General features: G+C 28.4%; 1 protein-coding gene across 1 annotated transcript in view; it reads right to left on the reverse strand.

The window, feature by feature from the left end:
- Positions 1-24,209, reverse strand: part of LOC111625882 (programmed cell death protein 4-like) — a 56,533-nt gene that overhangs the window by 26,422 nt on the left and 5,902 nt on the right. The window contains exon 2 of the mRNA XM_023369131.1: positions 15,949-16,055. Coding sequence (XP_023224899.1) covers positions 15,949-16,055 — 107 coding nt within the window. The remainder of the gene's footprint in view (positions 1-15,948; positions 16,056-24,209) is intronic.

Below are 24,209 nucleotides of genomic sequence, written 5' to 3' on the forward strand. Positions count from 1 at the left end.
TATATTTAAGACCAAATTAATAAATTTAATGAAGGAAATTCACAAGATTTTCCCACTGATAACAATTCCTTCATGGGTGACACATTCTGATAAAAACTACTCATCGAAGGAAGTCTCACAAAAATTGGGAACTGGACTAACCACCAGTTCCTTCCATAACCTTATCAAATTTGGGCATCAAAATAACAGGGAAAATAATCCCAAATAATAATAGAGGGAAAAGAAAGTTGGAGCATTCACTGCCTATTTTTGAAGTGTGTGCTCATCCCTGCACTGACCTTCCTGATTTCCTGTCATCTCCACCAGACCTTAGCTACTCTGAGCTACAAACAATTGTTGTGGCTATTACATATTCCGGACTTTTGGATTCAAGACTCATTATAACCAAGCCTTTCCCTCTTCAGGATGTCCAAGCAATTGTCGAACATTACAGATCCAGATATTTAACAACCAGCATATGCAGTTGTAAACACACACTCATATAGGCGTGCAGAAAGTTTTAGACTCTCCCTCTCTCTATTTTTCTTTGTAATTTTTAGTTTCTTAAAAAATAAATATTTGTTGTTTTTATGGTTAAATGCACAGTGGAGTGCATTATTCCTGGCATGCTCTCTCTTGACTCCCTCCTCTGTCCCGGGCCCATTCATTCCCTCATACGCGACTGCTTACATGATAATTATTCAGAAGGTTCCTATGCACCTAGTCACAGGTGGTGTCAGTCCTGACTTGGGCATTGCCGACTTAGCTGTCACAGTGCCAATGTAATGATCACAAATATCTATATAAAAAAAAGTATTCACTTATTGCTTTGACTTTTTCAATTACCTGGCATGTTCACATTCAACTTTTCCTTTATAACCTTGAACGAATTTCGGTGGAAGACAATCATCAGCAACAGCACGTGCTATAAAATTTCCAAGAACCTAATAAAAATAGTTAGTTTAGTAAACAATTTGCTTTTTTAAAAATTAACTACATTTTAGAAATAGATTGGTAAATATTATATTATCTACTCATGAATTTCAGTATCTCAGCAATTCATGAGTAGATAATATATGCACTGTCTCAGCATCTCTCTTTCCCATGAATTGCCATGCTCAAAATCAATATATCACAGGAGATGAGAAAAAGTGTCTTTACACCAGTTTGAAGAAAAGGAAACAATAGATAAACCCTGAGAAGACAACACCTCAACCCAGGGTCAAACTGCACTTTCAACAGAATGCTCTCCATCTGTTAAAATTGTGATGACGTATATTTCAAACTTCTTCCAAGGAATAGGATAATCACAGCTAATCTCTATTGTCAGCAACTGTAATATCTAATAATGTCTAACTTAGGCCATTTGACAGAAATCACTATTAGGTAATCCTCCAATATGACAATACGTGCCCACACACAGTAAATCCTACAAAGTCCACATTTCAAGAGTTTGGATGGGAGATCTGTTCCACCAACATAATCTAATATGGCAAAGTCTGGAGACTATCAGTTCTGGGATCTCTCCAACAAACTACAAGGTGTTTCCTTTGGCAATANAACTCAATTTAGCCGCTCCGTAGCGTGGCGCAGGGTCGGAGGTAAGTAGTTCGGCTGCTCATCCACTATTGGTCCAGACTCTATCAATCTTCTCGCGAAACGACGTTATAGGAGGTACGTTATACGAAAGTTTCTACAATTTTTTCGCTACGTTATAGGAATTGTCGTTATAGGAACGTACGTTATAGGGGGGTCGACTGTATGTATTAATAGAAAATACATAATGCTATCCTCTTTCTTCAAAAATATTTTATAATTTATTATTTAACCCTTTGTTATCTGATAATAGTAACTAATAAATTAACTAATTAAAGTCTTAATGTGTGATTGTCTTTCTACAGAAATATTTGACAGCATTATTACATTTTTGTTTGTCATATAAATAATAAAATGAACTGATAAATAATAATATAAAAATGCAATGAATTAATACAATTCATAAGTTCAACTATTTTGAATAAATTTCACATGATTTAAAAATATTTTCAAAATTTATGCAGATTTCTTTAGATAAAAGTTTAATGCTATTTAAAAAATAGAAAAAAAAAGGTCTTCACTACAAAAATTTTTGTTTTTAGAAAATTAAACAAAAGTACAAAAGTTCTTTTTAAAAAAGATATAATAGATTTTCTACATACAAAAATCTTTATTCAAGTAACCTGAAGAAGGCTTTGAAAATAGCTAAAACATTAATTTATAGTAAGTTAGTAAGATGTTTTCATATTCTAATTCTTTGCTCCAATCTTTAGTAAGTGTTTTATGTAATTTGTAAGTAATTTGTAAGTAATTCTGATTTTTCTAAATTGTTAAGTTGGCTGGAAATTTATGCTATTTTTTGTATAGCAAAATAAAATACAAAATGTTCACATTCTAAACTATTTCAATTATAACTTACTATTAGAAAAGTGTTAAATAGAAAAAAAAATTGTATCTTCAAAAATTTTGGTAATTTTGATTTGAAATATGCTTTTGAATTGTTTCCAATTTCAACTTTATTCTCATTTAAAAATTTTTGTGGAAATTAATAGCAAAATAAAAATTAAAAGGAACAATACAATATTAGAAAATGTAAAAGGAATTTACTAATTGATTCATTAAGTGAATTCATGCTGTGTTCAATAATGCAAAATGTAAATAGTTATTCTAATGAAAAAAAATGATAACTTATAATATATAAATTGCTTTTCTGTAACTATGTAATTCCATCTAATTTCTATTTATCTTAATAATAATTTAGCTATCTGAATAAGAGATTTGTATAATGTCAACTATTATCATTTTTTCTCTATATTATTTTTATGTTTTATTGAATAATATAATATATACAAACTCTCTAGACAACATCATATGATAAAATAACAAATACAAAATAATGAAAATGATAAAAGTTTAAAAAGCTATTCAATGATTGGAAATTACTTTAATTTAAAAACATAAAAAATACAAGAAAAACTTTCAGCCTTTTCCAATTTCAATGATGGTTAAACCATTCAAACAATACTTAAATCAAGAAAAGATTATTTTAATTCTTACACTTTATCTTATAATTATAAGTCATCTATCAAATGCATTTTGCCAAAGCAACATGCTGTGATAGCAAAATGCTTCAGCCTACTCAGTGATAAAATAATTCACTCTACATATAGTGTATTTATAGTTTACTCGTTATAGGAACGTACGTTATAGGGGGGTCGACTGTATGTATTAATAGAAAATACATAATGCTATCCTCTTTCTTCAAAAATATTTTATAATTTATTATTTAACCCTTTGTTATCTGATAATAGTAACTAATAAATTAACTAATTAAAGTCTTAATGTGTGATTGTCTTTCTACAGAAATATTTGACAGCATTATTACATTTTTGTTTGTCATATAAATAATAAAATGAACTGATAAATAATAATATAAAAATGCAATGAATTAATACAATTCATAAGTTCAACTATTTTGAATAAATTTCACATGATTTAAAAATATTTTCAAAATTTATGCAGATTTCTTTAGATAAAAGTTTAATGCTATTTAAAAAATAGAAAAAAAAAGGTCTTCACTACAAAAATTTTTGTTTTTAGAAAATTAAACAAAAGTACAAAAGTTCTTTTTAAAAAAGATATAATAGATTTTCTACATACAAAAATCTTTATTCAAGTAACCTGAAGAAGGCTTTGAAAATAGCTAAAACATTAATTTATAGTAAGTTAGTAAGATGTTTTCATATTCTAATTCTTTGCTCCAATCTTTAGTAAGTGTTTTATGTAATTTGTAAGTAATTTGTAAGTAATTCTGATTTTTCTAAATTGTTAAGTTGGCTGGAAATTTATGCTATTTTTTGTATAGCAAAATAAAATACAAAATGTTCACATTCTAAACTATTTCAATTATAACTTACTATTAGAAAAGTGTTAAATAGAAAAAAAAATTGTATCTTCAAAAATTTTGGTAATTTTGATTTGAAATATGCTTTTGAATTGTTTCCAATTTCAACTTTATTCTCATTTAAAAATTTTTGTGGAAATTAATAGCAAAATAAAAATTAAAAGGAACAATACAATATTAGAAAATGTAAAAGGAATTTACTAATTGATTCATTAAGTGAATTCATGCTGTGTTCAATAATGCAAAATGTAAATAGTTATTCTAATGAAAAAAAATGATAACTTATAATATATAAATTGCTTTTCTGTAACTATGTAATTTAACTTACTGTTGGAGCATCTGGAGTATCTAATACTAAATCAGAAAGACTCTTTAATAATGTGTCAAATCCTTTTGCTATATTTTCTTGAGACAGAATCTGGCCATATAAATCAGAGAGAAGAATTGATGTCATTTCACAATGAGAAGGTTTCCGATCCATAGCAAGTTGAATTACTGTCACAACCAATTTTGGCTTTTGACGACCAAGATTTAATTCATTCAAAGATATCTAAATATAATAAGTTAAATTTATTTTTATAGTGCATATGTTACAAACACACAAATTATATTTTTTAAATAATTTTTTCAAATTAGCAAAGAGATATTAAAAATGTAGATTTTAAATTACTATAGTTACATTATAAATATTAAAGCAATAGATTAAATTAAAGATAATACAAGTAGTGTTAGAAATTAAATATATTTCTGACAAATAAGAAAAAACACTAAATAAATTTTTTATTTTTAAATTAATAAATATGGTGTTATTTTATTCACTTATTCTTTTATCAAAATGTTTTAAACTCTGCTTTAACTCTAGAATTAAACAGAATTTTAGACTTATATACTTAAAGCATACTGAAAACTTGTGCTAAGCCTTGCAATAGAACATTTATAACAGTTTTACATCTTTTTGTGTATTTCTTATGTAATTATTTATATTTAAATCTAATTCAGAATGTTTTTAGTAAATCTTTTAATGTATTTATTAAACTTGTACTTTATCATCTACAGTATTGTGAATTAGGNAAATCATATTTTTAATTTATTTCATTTAATATATATGCTCTTCACCTCAAATTAATAGTGTCTTGCCCCTGTACATCATACTTTTTCTGTTAGCAATGAAGTCCTGCCAGTCATCTATGTAAATGTTCTGGAGGAAAGTTTTTGAACTGAAATAACATGACTTCCAGCATGTAATTATAAATTATATAATGTTTGTTTTTCTAATAGATAAAAACATCATATTGAATTGATGTGATAATAAGGTGTGTTGCAAAAGTGTAAGGCCACTCCAACATTTTGGAATAATAAATTTTTATCACATTTTTTGTTTAAAAGAATTACTTATTCTGTTTACAATCAAAAATAATGTGTTGCAAAAATAAACAGCCAGTTGCATTTTTGAACAATTTATCAAAAAAATTTACTATTACCTATAATTTAATAATTATAAAGAGATGGATGGCAACACACCAAAATTGCAAATAGAGGCATAACTGAATTTATATCATCATTAACTGTTGTGATATTTCTATCTATTGTTAATTGCTTAATTTTAACTTAAAGTGCCTTGAGTGTAGCTGAATCAGGCATTACATTAGGCTGGAAGCTTTGCTACAGCTATTGCAAAGTAACTGAAGTGATCTCATTGCATTGTAGCCAATTATAATAACCTTAATGTGCAATATAGAAAGAGAAAACAAATAAGATGACCTTCTAAGTTGACAGAAAGCAAAAATCAGCAATTATTTGGGAAATATCAACAATAGGAACATCATTGGATGAAATAGCACAAAGGCCTGATGCTAATGTTCCCAAATGGTAATTCTGTGGATATCAACAAAACATCAAGTGTATAAAAACAGAAAAGTAGCATCATATCTAAAACAACAACACCAACAAAAAGACTGATAGAGGCTAAAGATAAGATGTCATGGCCTTCAAAATGGTGTAAAGTTATTTGAACTGATAAAAAAAAAAAGTTCAATTTGGATGGTCCCAATGGTTGGCAATTTTATTGGCACAATCATAGGAGAGAGGCATTTTTGTTCACCAAGTGTCAGCAAGGAGGGGGACTCATGATCAGGGCAAGTTTTGGATGGTCTGGAAAAATCAATTTAAGTCATAAATGGCTGAATAACAACAATAGGGTATCAAAATCTCTTGAATGTACTGTACACCTTCTGTCATTTGGAGTAAAAAATGTTTGTCCATTCTAGCAACAATTACAACTAGATAATACACCAATCTATATTGCAAACTTCACTTATCAATGATTACTGAATAATGGCATTCAGGTCATGAATTGTCCTCCCTATTCCCATGATTTGAATCCCATAGAATATCTATAGATTCTAATAGCTAAGAATATGTATGCAGTACAAAATAATACCACAATATTGAACAATTCAAATCTGCAATTGTAATTGCATAGGAAAAAAATCTTGTTAACTCAATGAAAGATAGAGTTTACAGGGTTATTTTGAAAAATGGTGGTATCACTTTCTATTAAATGTTACTGGCCTTATATTTTTGCAACACCATTATTTTTTTAATAAAAAATTTATGTTTTCATTTTTATTTGTGAAAGAATTACGTATTCTATTTGCATCTACATTTATTCTTGTCACTAATTTTTTGTTTAAGTGTAATAAAAATTTATTATTCCAAAAAATTGAGGTGGCCTTATATTTTTGTAACACACATTACCTTATGATGCATAGTGCTGTATTTTTTCTTTTTTTAATTTAATATTATGTTATGATATAAAATTGTTTCAATATTTTTCTAAATTATCAGTATAATTTTATTATCAATTGTTTTTAAAATTACTGATAAAAATCCTCTATCAAACAAACTGAGAAATTAAACACATGATTTCACTAAAAATAAAAACTTTATATATGATAATAATTTTAAGTAAAAATTCTAATTAAGATAATTTTGTCAAATTTTATGAAATATTTTATTTTACAAGACAAAATTTTAATAAATTGGAAAGAAGCATAAATAATTATCAAAGTAACACAGTTATCTCAATAACTAGAAATAAATACAGTGGTGCCTCGTATAACATACGCCTCGAATAACAAACACTGCGAACAACGGATTTTCTGTTTGGCCGTTACGTGACTCGAGCAATGGACTGGCTGCGAACAATGGACTTTCTATTCAGCAGTTACATGAGGTGAATGATGGTCTTTCTGCGAACAAGTGCGAATGATGTTTCCACACTTTTGCTGTTGCCAATGACAATCTGCTATTTTTATAATATATTAGTATTATTAGAATATATTATTAGTATATCTGAAGTACAGAGCTCCCGTTGGGATTCGGCTTGCTCCCTTGTTTATTACGTACATCACCTCAGTGCAGGGTATTTACATTTATTCAAGTGTTGTGCAAATCATGGCTTCTAAAAAAACAGAAAGGTGATTTCAATTGAAACAAAGCAAGAAATCATCAGAAGGAGTGAAAGTTGACAAAAACTTCCTTGTCGAATGGGGAGAGGTTCAGGAGTTTACCAACACTCATTATCCAAACAGAGCTGAGGCCAACAGGATCAATGATCTCTACAATGACACCCTTGCCCGTCATTTCCGACAGGTGTTGAAGAAGAGAGAGAAACAGACCACCTTGGACATGTTTTTCAAGAAGCCAGCTGCCAAAAAACAAAGGATGGAACAAGAGGAGTTGACCCTGCAAGCTCTGGTAGCCTCTCCTGAATCTGACTCCGATTAAAAAACAATAAAAAGGGACCTGCTGCAATGTGTAAAAAATCTGTATCTGTATGAATGTGTGAAGAAAGTGTTCCTCCACCTCCTCCTCACAACATCTGACTACCTGGCATAATTGGTGACTGCTCCATTTTCATTTTTTTCATGGTACAGTACAGTTATTTTATGCTGCGAAATGAATTATATGTTTTAACATGTATTTCTATGGGAAAATGCGTTTTGTATAACGGACTTTTCACTTAACAGACGTGCACCTGGAACAGATTAAGTATGTTCTACGAGGCACACTATATATCAAAACTAATAATTTCTTCAGCAGTTAACAACTAAAAAGAAATATTTATCATGAAAGTTTTTTAAACTGCAATATAATTCAATTTTATTTGAAAATAATAAATTTCTTACAAATTAGAAAAATCTCCTAATAATAAACAAGCAATTATTTATTGTGACATCGTCATAATGCCAGGGTACAATTTTTAAATCATATTTTTAATTTATTTCATTTAATATATATGCTCTTCACCTCAAATTAATAGTGTCTTGCCCCTGTACATCATACTTTTTCTGTTAGCAATGAAGTCCTGCCAGTCATCTATGTAAATGTTCTGGAGGAAAGTTTTTGAACTGAAATAACATGACTTCCAGCCCAGAGCAGAAGTTTGTAAATAGTTAATCGGGGTCGCCTGCCCCTAATCTTTCCATATTTGGTCCTGACTTTCATCTATCTTACTCTGTTCTCTAGGTTTAGGAAAGATAGACAGACAAATGGAACAACAGTGGGAATTTATAGGGCTACAATTTTTTTCAAATTGCAGTCCAAAAAGTAACAACACAGAATAGTTTTATCAAAAATACTGTTAAAAGTATCTCAGCATAATATTACATACCCTGGAGTATGAATTTATGATTATTATTATTTAACCATTATTATACATAATTTAACTTACTTTTAATTATTATAAATTTAAATATTGAATTAAGTTAAAATTCAGCCTAAATTTAACAAATTTAAAGTTTATAAAATAAACTTTTTATCTTTTTTTACTTTTTCAGATTGTAATATCCTAGGGCAGTGATTCCCAAACTGTGATTAATCATTATTTTAATTATTAGTAATGCACAGTAACTGACAGCATTGATGAAATGCATTTTTGTATTCTTGCCTAAATTGTTTTATCTTGAGAGCCATCTCACTAGAACTTTTTAAATAAATAAAGCCTTTTTCTGTTTTTGCCCTAAAATTAAGTTATCTTCTATTACTGTTAATAGAAAAAAGACAAAGAAAAGGTTTTTTTTTATAAGACTGTTTCATTAGTTAAAATGTATGCATGTGTGGCATATGAACATAATTATACTATACACATTTTACATAATATAAATATACTATTTATTGTTTGCCTAATGATCATTATTTCTTTGTATTATAATTAAATAATATAAACAAATAAATGTACTCTTAAATAGAAGTTCTACCTAGACAGAGTTTACCTGCCCCAAAAAAAATATATATATATATAATATTATATAGTACTGGAGAACTGTTGCCAGATGACAGCAGGTTAATTAAAGGAGTCACAAGTCACATAAGTTTGGGAACAACTGTCTTAGAGAAATGATTCCTTAAATAAATCTTGATAGAAAATGAAACTATAGAAAATTTTCATTTCTAACATGTAAAAAAATATGTTCAAAATTTTATACTGGATCTATTAAACAAATATTGAGTCAGCTTTAACAGAAGCAATTAACCATTAAATATGTCCACATAAATTTAGTTACAATGCATACAACTTTTGACAAAAAAGAGACTTAAAACCAACATAAAAATATTTGCAGTAAAATAATTGGAAATATCTCATTTTTCTAATATTTTATTTCAGGTTAAACACATAATGAGAAATGAATTTTCTTTCCAGTAGTAGAAAAGTTATCAATCAATTTTAAATTAAGGAAAACAATTTTAATACTATTAATATCATTACAAATTTAACAGGATATTCTAAATTCATCTAAATAACATATTAGCAGACTGTAGTTAGTTGTAAATAATTGTGAAGAAAATATATAAACAATACAAATTAAATCATGTTACTTTAAATATTATATATATACATATGTGTGTGCATTGTGCATTTAAGAATGTCCCAATTGTTCCAGAATTCCATAACACAAGAAATGATTTACATTGAAAATATCTTTTACAAGGTTAAAAAGTATTAAGAATCTGAAAATGACTACAGTAATTTCAGATACTTCTTTGTTATTTTAGTGTAAACTAAAAATATATTACAAATACATTTCTCAATGAATCCTCTACTTGTCTAAGAAAAAATTACTTAGACAAGTTGCTCTAAATTTGAAAAAAATATTTAAAAAAAATAATATTATGATCTCATTTTTTAAATAAATATTCTTGAAATTTAATTCTTAGTTTAGTTCTAAATTTAGTTTTTTGAAGATTTAGTTTTTTTTTGGTCAATTAATGTAATGTCTGGTGTCTTGTAGATTGCTTTGACTTTCATTATAACACTAAATATGATACTAAATATATTAAGATCTATGTTTTGTGTGTGTTGTTTTCTTTGACCATCTGCATAACTGTAGTGTAATACATTAGCACCCCAATTATCCAAGAAAATGTAGACCAATGCTACCTCAAACAACTGAAAACTTGGATAAAATGGACAGCCACAGTCACTTTGAATTAAAAATTACAAATATTAAAGATTTATACAGTAACACTTTTAAGCCTTTTTTTAAACCTTAAATCAGTGGTTTCCAAACTTTTTTGATTACCCTTGCTAAATTCAGATTTTTCCTAAGGCTTCCTATGTCAAATTCTAACAAGTACAATTTGCAAAATAGTGAAATTGCCAAATCTTTTTAATTAAAGAGTTAGGATGCTAATTAAAAAATAAATAAAACAGGTATTTAAGGTAACAAAAATGTAGTTGAACAATGAAATTCAATGAATTATAATTAGTGGAATGCTGATCACTGCACATTTTCTCAAACCTTAGAATCAAACTGAACACAGCCACCCTCATTTCCTTCTCCACATTAGATTTTCATGCAACGCTTAGTTTTTATCACAGGGACAAACTCAGACTCACACAAATAAGAAGTCACAAATGGAATTAAAACTTTCTGAGCTTTACCACTCAGAAGGGGATATTCATCTTTTACTGATATCCAAAATTCATTTAATTCCATACTGCTAAATTTTGTTTTCAATGTATTGTCACAAGACAACTTCAATAAGATTTTCTTCTTCTGCAGCAGTAAATTCAGATGGAGCACTGACAATAAATGGATTTTTGAAAATATTTCTCAAACCAGGTGATAAGCTGTGATAAAATGTTTTTCAAAAATAGAATTCATACCTCAAGAGAAATCAATTCCATTGGAAGTCAAACAAGGGGAAACACTTTCCTCCATCTTCATTTATTTTTCTTTTCCATAGTTTTAATTTTTTTTATAAAAGCTGAAATTTTCTCAATCTACTTTAAAAGGTGCATGTTGCTTCCCTGCAGGGAGAGATTCAGAGTATTGAGCTTTTCAAAAATATCACATAAGTATGCTAGTTTTACCAAAACATTTTCAATCACAAAATTTTCAGCATACTTGTGGTCTTCCTCTTTAAGAAAAATATAAATTTCCTGTTGCAGTTCAAATGTATGAGACAAAACATTATCTCAAGAGAGCGATAGCTCTCTAGAAATAATGTTTTGTGTTTTCTTAAAGTGCTGTAGTACAAGATGTATGCTCGGATCCTACATCCTCACATAGTTTTTTGAAAAATCTTGCCTTCAATGGCCATTTTTATAAAGTTTACTACATGTACTACATATTTTGGTTCAATGCAGGACTCAGATATTTTGATGTGAGTGCTTTCCTGTGAATAATGCAATGGGGCCACAACAGGGTCTTTGCTTCAAAAAAGTGCTTGCAATCCTCCATAACATCCAGACATAGAACGAGCACTATCAGTAAAGATGTCAATGCATTTGGTCCACTCCAAATTATTTTCGGAAATAAAACTATCAAAGATATCAAACAAGTCGTGAGCCTTAGCACCAGCAGTGATACTTTTACAAAAGAGAAAGTCTTCTACAATGTTATTATTGCTATGTACAGTTTATAGATAAATTAAGTGAGCATCAATATTATTATCTGTGTCCTCATCCACTGCAACCCAAATTCCTTCCCTTTTTTTCAATAATTGAGCATTGGAGATCCTTCACTATGTGCTGTATTCTATGACTGATAGTGTTATTGGACAAAGGCACTTTTGAAAGCTGCTACCCAGCAGACCCACTGGTCATAATGTACACCATATCTACAACAGCCAGTAGAATAAGTTTTTCTGCATGGTAAGAGGCTTTTTACATTTTGCGATTCTATGTGCCACCTTTATTACTGAGTTAATGATTTGCATCAGGCAGGTCTGCTAGATATCGCATCTTATCACAGTGAATTGAAAGTGGAAGTAAAATTATGAAAATTTTATAATATTTCGCGGCTTCCTCACAGCGATGCCACGGCGCATACTTTGGAAACCGCTGCCTTAAATGAATTTAATCACAACACTTTTTACATCATTTATTACACAGTTAATACATAAAGTAGTTTTAATAATAAAAATGTGTATTATAGTTATATTTTAAATCTAAACAACTGCCAGATTGCATTGGGCTATATTAATCCAGCAATCATTTGGTTTTAATCTAAAATTAGGCTTGTAGATTTTTATATATATGGTTACATTTTAATATGAATAATTTGTTTCACATTGAAGTTAAACAATAGAAAGATAACACGTATTGCAAAATGATTTGTTTGTTATCATTTAAACTTTATTTTATGGATTATAGCATAAATACTTTATTAACTTACAGGTTCACCTCAGATATTGCAGAAGCTTGATTAATTGGGGCTCAGATAATAGTAGTTGGTGTTCGCATACAAGCATTTGACATATATTTTTAATCAGATTATGTATTATTTGCTATTAGATTACATTAGGTTAAATAATCTGTTTGTGCTAAAAACTTGCAACTCAATATGATGTGCTGTATAGTTTCATGTATGAGGTCTGTGTGGAATGTTTCCAAACTTTTTAAATCATGCACAAACCAATAATTGAATCTAAATGCAGCCTGTGCAGCTCTTTAGTGGCATGTTTTGTGTACTATCTGCTGAAAGCTGTTTGTTCTATCTTCATTTGTGTAAACACATGTTTGTATTTTGCAATTTTCTTTCAGTGAATGCAAGTGAATGAAGAGCTTCTGGGATGGTTAGATCTGATGAAATCATCATCACTGAGTCATGGGTCTATGGATACAAAACATCAGTCATTACAGTGGTTGGGAAAATCTTCACCATGACCCAAAAGGTGTGACAAGTTCAATCAAATGAGGTCTTGCTCACTTTTTTGTTCTGTCTGGAGGTGAAGAAATGTCTTCATAAAGCAGTGAGAAAAAAAAAGGCCAACTGCTTGGAGAGAACAGCATCATGACAATGCATCTACCCACACATTACTGCTGATAACAGTTTTTAGCCAAGAACTTCATGCCACTCGTTCCCCAATCTTCATATCCTCAGGACTAAGCGCCAGCTGACTTCTTTTTGTTTCCCAAAATAAAATCTGTTCTTAAAAGATCTGTGAGTCATTCTAAAGAAGCATCACTGCTTCTTTAGAATGATCACCACTTCCTGAAGCAGTGATGCTTCAGGAAGTGGTGCTTTCGTGGCAATTTCTGTCATGAAAGCACCACTTCCTGAATGCTGGATTTGTGGAATGAAATGCTTGATTCTATGCATAGGTAGTCTATGCACTGAAGGCAACAAAACAGACTAGCTTCTACAGTAGTTAAATACAAACAAGTAATATTTACAAAGTTTCAAACTTTCTGGACAGTGTTTGTATTAGGATGTGAAATTTCCTACTTCCTGAGTTTCTGGAACTCTACTATATAAACCAAAAGTGTTGTCTTAAACACAACACTTTTGGCTTACACAGTAGTGTCCCACTCAATAACTTGATGTTCCATAAAACTCATTGTGTCATTAAAAAAATTAATCTAACTTTTACTTCTTTAACTTAACACTAGTATCAAATAAGTATTGTTTTTCACTAGTAACACTTAATACAGAGGTTGCGGCTGATGTTTACATCACAAAAACATGTATGTTGGGTGTTCAGCACCACCTTCCTGAAAGCCTAGAAGTTTGACAATGACGTTTGGAATGTCAGTGGAATCATGCTCGACATTCCAAATGCCATTCTAGGGTTACAGGAAGGTGGCGCTGAATGTATGATGTACACATTTTCACAATAAAAATGTTGGCTGCAACCTCTCTAATAACAGCATCAATTTCATGTGTTAACAAAAAATATAATCCTTTTTCTAAGGTGCCAGTGCAAAATGCCATAATGCAAGATCATTAAAAGCTTAAAAGTAAGCAATGAATAGCCAATATTTTAAAATTAAAATTTAACTACAAATAGAAAGAGTCATTATTGGTGCATAATTAATACATATATGAATTTGCATATATACTTTTATGAAAATTCTGCTATTTAGAATTTCTTCATTGCTATGCTGTAAAACTCGTCTCCTTCTCAGTCATATTAAGTCAATTTTATTCTTAATCTATATCAATTAGACATATATACAGTACATGAGGGCTTATCACACCAGTGAACGAGAATTAAATTACAAAATATATAATGATTATCTACAATAAGGTATAGCTCTTTTTTTTTTTGTGATTTATAAGAACACTTTATGAACACTAACTGAATTTTTATGAACACTAACTGAAGAGGGACGTATTTAGTCCAAAATGCATTTTAAGTGTTCTGTATAATATTTTGTCAAAAAAAAGCTGTACCTTATTGTAGATAATCATTAAAGATTTTGTAATTTAATTCTCGTTCACTGGTGTGATAAGCCCTCGTGTATATATGTGTGTAATTGATATATACTAAGAATAAAACAACATTATGGGCTAAAAGAAATAGATTATTCAATTAAAATATTAAGTCAAGTTTTCAGAACTCTACTGTAATATTATTTTATATAGCAAATTATTCTGTTCTGAGATTTGCTTTCTCTTTAGATAGAATGGACCTCCTATAAAACTAAAACCTAAGTAGGTTTTACTGTATATGTTTTACTAAGTAGGTCTTACTACCATAACACTACTTATTTTAATTAGCAGAAATATTTGTTCAAATTTTCATTATTCTTTATTTATATTATTAACATTATAGATGTTAAAATTATAATTTTCAATTATTATTTTGTACCAAATAATGTTAGTATTCATATAAATAGTAGCTAAATAAATATTTCCATAAATGATTTGATAAAATTATAGAACTTTTCACATAATTATATAATTTTATCCAAAAAAAAAAAAAAAAAAAAAAAAAANATTTAACTACAGTCGACTCCCTTATAATGCGGTAGATGTTCCCCTTTATAAGAATTTTACGTTGTAGGAATCCTTAAATACACGAGCCAATCACAGCCTGACACTTGTGCAGTTTACGGACTATGGCTATTTGAAAGGTTTTCTTCCATAAAATTAATCAATTCTAGACTAATTTGACTCAACATTTCCAAAACACGTATAATTTTTTGGGAATAATCTGTATAAACTATGCTATAAACAAAAAATTGTAGGATTATTTACCGAGTGTGTACCGTTTGACGATGCCATTGCTTAATTAAGCTTGTTTTCATTGCAGAACAACACATCACACAGCAGGTGCATTTTCTGATAACTTATTTTTCTGCAAAAAATTTGCTGAACTTTGGAGACATCATTAATAGAAATAATTTTCATGGCCGTTGAATAAGAAATGTTTTTTTTTTCCACAAGAAATGTATAAAATTACAGTACTGTATTAGACTTACAGTACCTAATTTATATACTGTACAGACGATAGTAAACTCAACTTACCCGCCTAAACTCTCTGTAGCGTGTAAGTAGTTCGGCTGCTCGTCCACTATTGGTCCAGATTCGACCAATCCTATCACGACACGAGTCGGCGATGATGTTTTACCACATTTTATGAGTCTTTTTTAGCGTCTTTATACGAATACGGTCGCAATTTTTTTGCCGCGATATACGAATCTGTATTATATAAACTCGCGTTATGGGGGGGTCGACTGTATTTCATTTTATTCAGTGATGATAATTAAAAACTGATATAAAAAAAAGACTTACTTGACTGTCAGAATCATAGTTAGGATCATGAACATCATTGGCAACCATATCATCCATTGTCATTTCAATACCAATTTTTCCCCAAGTTCCTTTTCCTCCAGCACCACCTGATTAAAAAATAAATACAAAATTACAAATTTTTATAAAATTTTTCATTTAAGTTTATTTTATATAGTATGGATGCTGTATAATACAGATGTATGTAAAATCACTTTAAACTGTGTCGGTTGATTTTTCCACAGCAACACCAAGCTAGTATTCAAAACTTTATTGCAGCATAATTTTAAATGGATACATCAATATTTCATACATATACATCAATACATTATGTATAATCTGTATTGTTTAATCAGAATGTTTTTAAATATAAATGTCTTCATCTTCATATTCTATTTTGACTATAGTTCTTGGTATTCTCATGAGAAGACAGCAAAAATATCTAAATACTTTTTAAAATACAAATACTCTTAACATTTTTGCTATTTTATCATGAAAATGAAAATATTAAGAACAATATTCAAAGTAAATGCAAAGATGAAGATATTTAGATTTTTTAAAAATTTGATTAATAGCATTTGATAAACTATATATTCTGTTTTGGAAAATTTAAGTTGAAGATTTTCTTAGAAAAAAACGAAAACACTTCTGAATAAAAATAATATGGTTTTCCAAACTTAGTAGTAAAATTATTGTTATTAAAATAGTATCAAGTTCATTCAACATTTGTATTATTATTTCAAAGAAAATATATTTTAATCAATACTCTTAACTCTAAATTATAATAATTTAGAGTTATGTTTATGAAAAAAAAAAAAAAACACTATTTGTATTATTATTTTACTTGAAATATTACTACAAGTACTTTCGATAAATTTCAGATTCCATTTTTCTATACCTAAAGAAGACAATCTGAAATTTGTTGAAAGTACTTGTAGTAAAATTTCAAGTAAAATAATAACAATAATAGACAGTGTTAATATTTTTTCTTGAACTATTTGGCATCACACAAAGCAATTTCGAGCACTTTATTACCATTTCAGCTTTTATTATGAATATTTCTATAATTTTGAATAAAAGTAGCATAATGGAATTATTAAAACATATTTAAAAATACTTTGAGCAGGACTATTTTTAAATATTACAAAACAAAAGTCATTTTTAAACCATAAAAGTTAACAAATGCTTCTTTCATTTTGAAAACAAAACAGTATCATGAATGATTTCCTAAATAACAAAAGTAAATTCAATCATGATTTACTATTTGAAAAAGATCCTTTCCACAAGAATAAAAAAAATTCTTTATTTAAGAAATAGAATAGAAATGTAATTTTATGTAATTACAAACTGAAAAATGTGAAAAATTACCCTACTCAATACTTAATAGTCAAATTAATTAATATTACTTTAGAAAGCTCTCTCTCAGACTAATAAATATATCAATTTGCATTTATCTCTAAAGAAATTTACTCAGTATCATTAATAAAAGAAATAAAAAAAAAATGCTAAAGCTAGCATACAATTTACCTTAATATAACTACCATAATTTTATGTGGATAATCTGTGGTTTATGCATATTTAAAAAACAATTTGAAGTTAGATGTAGGTTATGCAATGAAACAGATTAAATGCCTATTTAAAATTGAAATTACAAATTCATATGATCAATACAAAACCTTCCTCACTTATTTCTAGCCATTTATACACGAGTACAAACGTTTTCAGCCTTCTTAATAGGCCTTCTTCGGGTACACTGTGATCTGTTAGAGCGTCGTTTGGTAGAAGTTTAAACGCTGCCAATGTTTACCTAGGCATAGTCTTACCAGTGACGTCATTGCTGATGATAGGTATAGATGATACCGAGGGCGAAAAATTCTTTCTTTTGGTAAAAAAGGGAGGTGTGCAGATAGTTCATGATGGGATACTCGCTAAAGTTAGGGAATAAATTGCAAAGTAAACGCTCTGTGTAAAGAAGATGCACTATCACGATAGGGGGTTAATGATCATCTTTACACAGCGCACTTACTTTGCAATTTATTCCCCAACTTTAGTGAGTATCCCATCATGAACTATCTGCACACCTCCCTTTTTTACCAAAAGAAAGAATTTTTCGCCCTCGGTATCGTCTATACCTATCATCAGCGATGACGTCACTGGTAAGACTATGCCTAGGTAAACATTGGCAGCGTTTAAACTTCTACCAAACGACGCTCTAACAGATCACAGTGTACCTGAAGAAGGCCTATTAAGAAGGCTGAAAACGTTCGTACTCGTGTATAAACGGCTAGAAATAAGTGAGGAAGGTTTTGTATTGATCATCTTAAAATAGTTCTAGCTACAAATGCATAGAAGTACAAATTCATAAAAACAACTTTTCCTTATCATCACATTCTAAATATACAATAAAAAAAATATTTCCTTGATCAGTAAAAATGAAATGAAAAATATTTATTTTAAATTATCTTGCAACATGCTTATGTTTGCCATAAATATATTTTAATTTATTAATCTGTAAGTTGTAGCAACTTTTTAATGGAAACTGTATTTGATTTTCGTTTATGCTATGATCAGTAATATAAAGGATATTAAGAAATAATTTAAAACAATTATAATTATGAAGCAAATTTTTGTCTCAACAATGTTACAACTCTATAAATTTAAAGACATCTAACAGATTTATTAGATTAATGTTTATAAGATATTTTTGGCTTCATTTTCAAATCTTCTTTGGAACATTAATTGGGCCCAGTTATGCAGAAAGCTATCAACTTTCAAATGTATAAAAACGAGTTGAAGTCGCACAAATTCAGTATTATGCAATCTTCAATTTACAGAAATACCAGATAGCTACTATTAACGTATTTAAAAAGCTCAGTAACTAATCTACAATCTATTTTTTATTTTGAAAATGAAAGCTTTAAATGGAATTTACTCAGTTTAAGTACATTAAGACTTGGTAGTATTTTTGCATAACTGGATTCAATTAGTGTTCCAGAAGAACAAAACAAACCTATCTAAACTAAATTTTATGTCTTTGATTATTTGATTACATATACAAAACAATGATTAAAAATATATATAAAAAAACTAATATAATTTTTATAAGTCAATAGAATTGTTTGGCTACTTTCTAAGATTAACAATATATAGTGATGTCAAATAACAGGAAGACAGATAAGAGTTTCCTTTAAGATAAAATAAAACTATCAAAATAAAATTATTTTTATTTCTCTTAATATCTTTCTTGATATTAAACAGATTTTTTTTAATGAATATCCTTGATGTATATTAATATAAAATAGAATATTAATAAATCTAGAAAATGGCATCAATTAAGTCAATGCCAAATAAACTGTGGAATTTTAAAGTGGGCTATAACAAAGCTAATTTAATGATTAAATATAAAGCAATAGATATAGATTGCAACCTAATAGCCTACTTACAGCAAAACTGCTTTATATCTAATCATTAAATTAGTCTTGTTATAGCTTGATTTATAATCCAGCAGTTCATTTGAACCTATTGCACTGATTTAATATCCAGCAGTTCATTGAAACCTATTGAATCAGGTTCATGTCTATGTATCAATAAGTTTATAATATAAAACAATCATGTTTACTCTAATATCTGCACTTAATATTGCTAATATTTATAATCAATTTTATGAGAAAACTTTAAATCTTACTAACAACATTAGAGAATAAAAGTTTCACTATTGAAAAAACAAAGTAAATTCAAATATTCTGCGTAATGAATAAAAATCTGTATTAAATACAAGCAGTCTTCAACTTCCATACATAATGTATTATTTCTAAAAATATATATAAAAGTCAAATGTGTGAAAGTTGAGCAATAAAGCTGCATATCAAAAAGTATTCAATAGTTCTGTTTCCAGAGAGCAAAACAAAAAAAAATTTTAAGAAAGCTTTTATTAAGGTAAAAAGTAAACATTTTTATTTTTTACAGCAAATATGTTAAAATAAATTATTTGAAATGTTAAAACCATAAATTAAAAAAAAAATCAATTTTAACAAATGATTTTGCTATTACTGAAACTAAAACTGGCAGAAAGCACCACTGCATCATAACTCAAAATGTTTATTTTGTCAAATGAAAATATAGATCCAAATTTGGCACATGACAAAAGTGATTCAGATGTATAAAAAGATCAGTTATCCAAAAGTTGGGCAGTTGTAGTTCAGTTACAGATTCTTACCATCCTAGTTTCCTACCAAAGGAAAAAATACAGTGAGAGAAATGTTCACTTTAACATTTATCCAGATGGAAAAAAAAAAAATTCTTTGCAGCATTGCATGAATAGCCTAAGTGCATAGTCTATGATGCATTAGTTCCATCACAAGGTTTATGATAAATAAATTAATTCAGTCAGAAAAGGGACCTGTTTACATTGCACAGTAGTTCCAACGCAGTACTTAATTTCTCCATCTCTCTCAAGCAGAAGGAAATTATTTTAAGATTTATCATAATGTGTAAAGAATCTTTAACTTAAAGAAGAAAACCAACTTTGTATAAAATAATATGAAAACTAATTGTTTTCATATTATTTTATACAAAGTTGGTTTTCTTCTTTTAAGTTGTTAAAAATGTCTTCATCCTGGTGCAGTTAGAAAGCACTTGTGGAATCTACATGTTGTTTCTTGTACATTTTCTCTTGTTTCTTCATAACATATAATCATTCCCATTAGTGTTTGTGAGTATAAGATATTGCCACAATGTCTACTAATTAGTAAACTGTGTGATGTTTGCTCTTTTTATAAGCATCATGGGTCACCACAAGATTTGTGAATATCACATTTTTAATTTTCATTTTGTTCTTATGCTTTAAAAATTTACATTTTGTTTCACAACTTCTTTGCAATTTACACATTTCTTTTTGAATGAATGAATTTATTTTAGTGTAAATATTGCAGAGAAATTAAGATCTTCTCTTTTCTATTGGTTTCATTTGAAATAGGATTTGAAAAATAGCAGAGCCATAAAGTATATCCTTTTTCTCTTCCACAGCATTTTTAACAGGTTTATCATCATCTTGCAGGCAAGATAAATGTCAGTTTAAAAATGGCATCTGTTATCATCCAATATAGAGGAATAGAGAGCTGTACTGCAACTGTTTTGAACAAACGGAGAAAAACTATCACAAATCCATGCCAAAATGATGAAAATTATTTCAAAGATTACAGGAATTATTCCAACATTCAGCAAAGATGAATAAGCTGAAACATTCAGCAAAGATGAAATATGCAATAAGCAGCAATCTGATAACAAATTCAGAAGATTGCAGAAAATATTTCTGCCTATGATTGAGATTTTTGCCACGTCCATTCTACAGATCTGACCTAGTGACTATCATCTAAGTTGGCCCAAAGAATAAAGTTTCTCAGGAGGAAGAAGTTTCAAACTGATAAAGAACTGATATCTGAGGCTCAATTCTCAAAAAACAGTCTTTTGGGAAACTGTAAAGCACTAAGACAAGTGAACAAATGTCTATGGTTCTTACATAGAAAAAATATCTATATTCATATTTTGTTTTGTGTATTCTATTTGAATAAAATGCATTATCTGAAAAAAACAAGAAAAAATATTACTTTTCAAAACACTCTTGTATATAATGTATTATATTGGTAAGGATAAGTAAGGGTGTTTTGAAAAATAACACCTTTACTTTTATCAACAACTGTTAAAAATCTTTAAATTTTTAAATATTTTTAACAGTTGTTTAAAATATATTTTCTGTTTTACAATGATATATTCAGTTAATATATTAATATTTACATTAAATTTCCATACAAATGAGATGCATTATAATTATTTGAAAGTCACCATGTTTATTAATATTTAACATAGACGACTTACTTTGGACTTGAAACCAAAACAGTGCTTATTTCAAAATACCTTCACTAACGTTTTCGAACTTAGTTCTTTTATTCATCTGAAGAAGAACTAAGTTCGAAAACATTAGTGAAGGTATTTTGAAATAAGCACTGTTTTGGTTTCGAGTCCGAAGTAAGTTGTATATTTTACAGTGTGTATTGATGAGATTATTTAACATAGATTTGTTGGCATAAGAAATGTTTACATGTTATCAATTAATATAATAATAAAAATTCTTTCTTAATTTAAATAATTAATGGTTAAGTTTTTGTACACAATAAATTAAACTGTTAAGAAATTTTAATTTTTAATTACTAAAAACTGAAAAACCAAAACCATTTAACTGACAAGTATGACAATAACATTTGTATTGATATTAATATGTTTCATCATTACATTATCATCCTTAATTAATTAAATATGACAAGAGTATATGAGTTTTACTTCAGGTGTAAAATTTAACCATGCTACTGAATAAAATAGAGCAAGGTCATCCAGTTTACAAACCTAGCATCAAAACAAAAACACTGTCAAGGTAATGCATTTTTATAACTCATTGTATTGTTTGCATTGATAAAACACAAATGATAGAAATTATTTATCAATAATTTGCTTATTTATAAATCATTTTGATATAAATGCTGACAAAAATTTTTCAGAACAAACAAAATGCACATGGATTTATGTTTTGAAAATAATCTAGATCTTGGATACATGTTTGGCTATAAAGTTAGTCTTTGGTATTATATACTAGCTGATGTATTCAATAATGTTCAGGTTATATTAAGAAAACATCAAATAGGTTCAAAAACAAATGATTTTGTTTGTTAGTGACTATTACAATGTCAACAAACTTTGTTGTTTTTTTTTCTTTCATTCCTGCTAATAAAATCAATTTTTTTATTTTTATTTTTGTCTTTGTGTAGCCTTGTTCCATCACATTTTATATAAATGAAGAAAGTAACTCTTAGTACAGCAATCTGTAACAAAATAATTTAAAGTAATATATTTCAAGACGTAAATTTATATTTCAAACAAATACTAAAAGTAAATAGGAAATAATATTAAGACTTTTTTTTAAAAATACTTTCAAAATATTCATGCATCATTGGGTTTTGTGTCAGATGCAATAAAGTAAATTACCAGTATTCATATGAAGGAATACTGATTAAACAGCATCATAATCACTTAACCATTTGAACTTTTGATCATGTATTGTTAATTATTAAATTGTTTATTAATTTACCATTTTCTAAAATGAAAATAACTAAATATGAAGTTAAACATATTGTGATGTTTTTGTTAGTGGATTGCTCTGTAGGCAGTGATATCAGAAATTCATTTCCTAAAATAAACTTTTATAGTTATTTGAAAGAAATTTGTAGTCTTTGTAAAATTTTTCCTATAAAATATGATTGAACAGGTTCATAGAAAAGTATATAAACAGCAAATATAAAATCCTTTTCATTTTGGATCGACTTCTCCCAACCTTCCTTGCCTTTGTTTCTTCCTAGGTTTCTGTGCAGAATAGGAAGGAGTAAAAAAAGATGATCAAGAGGAGAGAGAGAAGAAGTCAAAGGAGATCTCATAAAAGGGATGGTTGCAGTAGATAGAAAATAGGGCATCAAGAGAATGGTAATCTTGCAGAAAGGATTGTTTGTTTGTTTAGTTATGGCAATACAACACTTGTCGATCTGCCTAGAGGAGATGCCTTTCAGGAGGTCTTTTTAAGGAAAACTGGCCCCTTTTTAGGCATTATAGATGTGGAGAAAATCCGGAAAACTCCATGTGGCCAGCCTGTCCGAGGGAGGTGCGAACCCATGACCAAACTCCCAGTGTTCAGGGTACTGCTTGGTCACTGGTGGCTGCAGAAAGGATAAATTTCCAAAAAAAAATTGAGAGAAAAGAAGATAAAATTTAGCCACATTGCAAATCCAAATACATCTACAAAGGTCTCACACAACTATGCCACACTCAAAAACAAAATTTTGCTTTCATAATTTATAAGATTTATAAATCCACATTTATCTTTACTTTTTAAAAAATATTTACACAATCATTCAATATAACTGACAATAGTTTCTATTAATAAAAAGCTGATTATAACAACACATAATTCTGTAAATAGCTTCATTAACATTTACATAATTAAACTTAAAAAATTATTTCTATAGTTATGTTTCAATAAAGTAACTTGTTTTATTGGGAAAATAAAACACAGTATATTATTTTAACATTAAAATGATTTTACCATCATAAATTTAAAAAAAATATGAACCATCTAATTTATCAAATTATTTTTCTACTAATAATTAGCATGTTGATTAGAAAATATCATAAAAATCAAGGTCAGAATTACATAATAGAACAAA

The sequence above is a fragment of the Centruroides sculpturatus genome, unplaced genomic scaffold (genome assembly GCF_000671375.1).
Source record: "Centruroides sculpturatus isolate CEXI.00-Female unplaced genomic scaffold, Cexi_2.0 scaffold333, whole genome shotgun sequence".
NCBI classification, from domain to species: Eukaryota; Metazoa; Arthropoda; class Arachnida; order Scorpiones; family Buthidae; genus Centruroides; species Centruroides sculpturatus.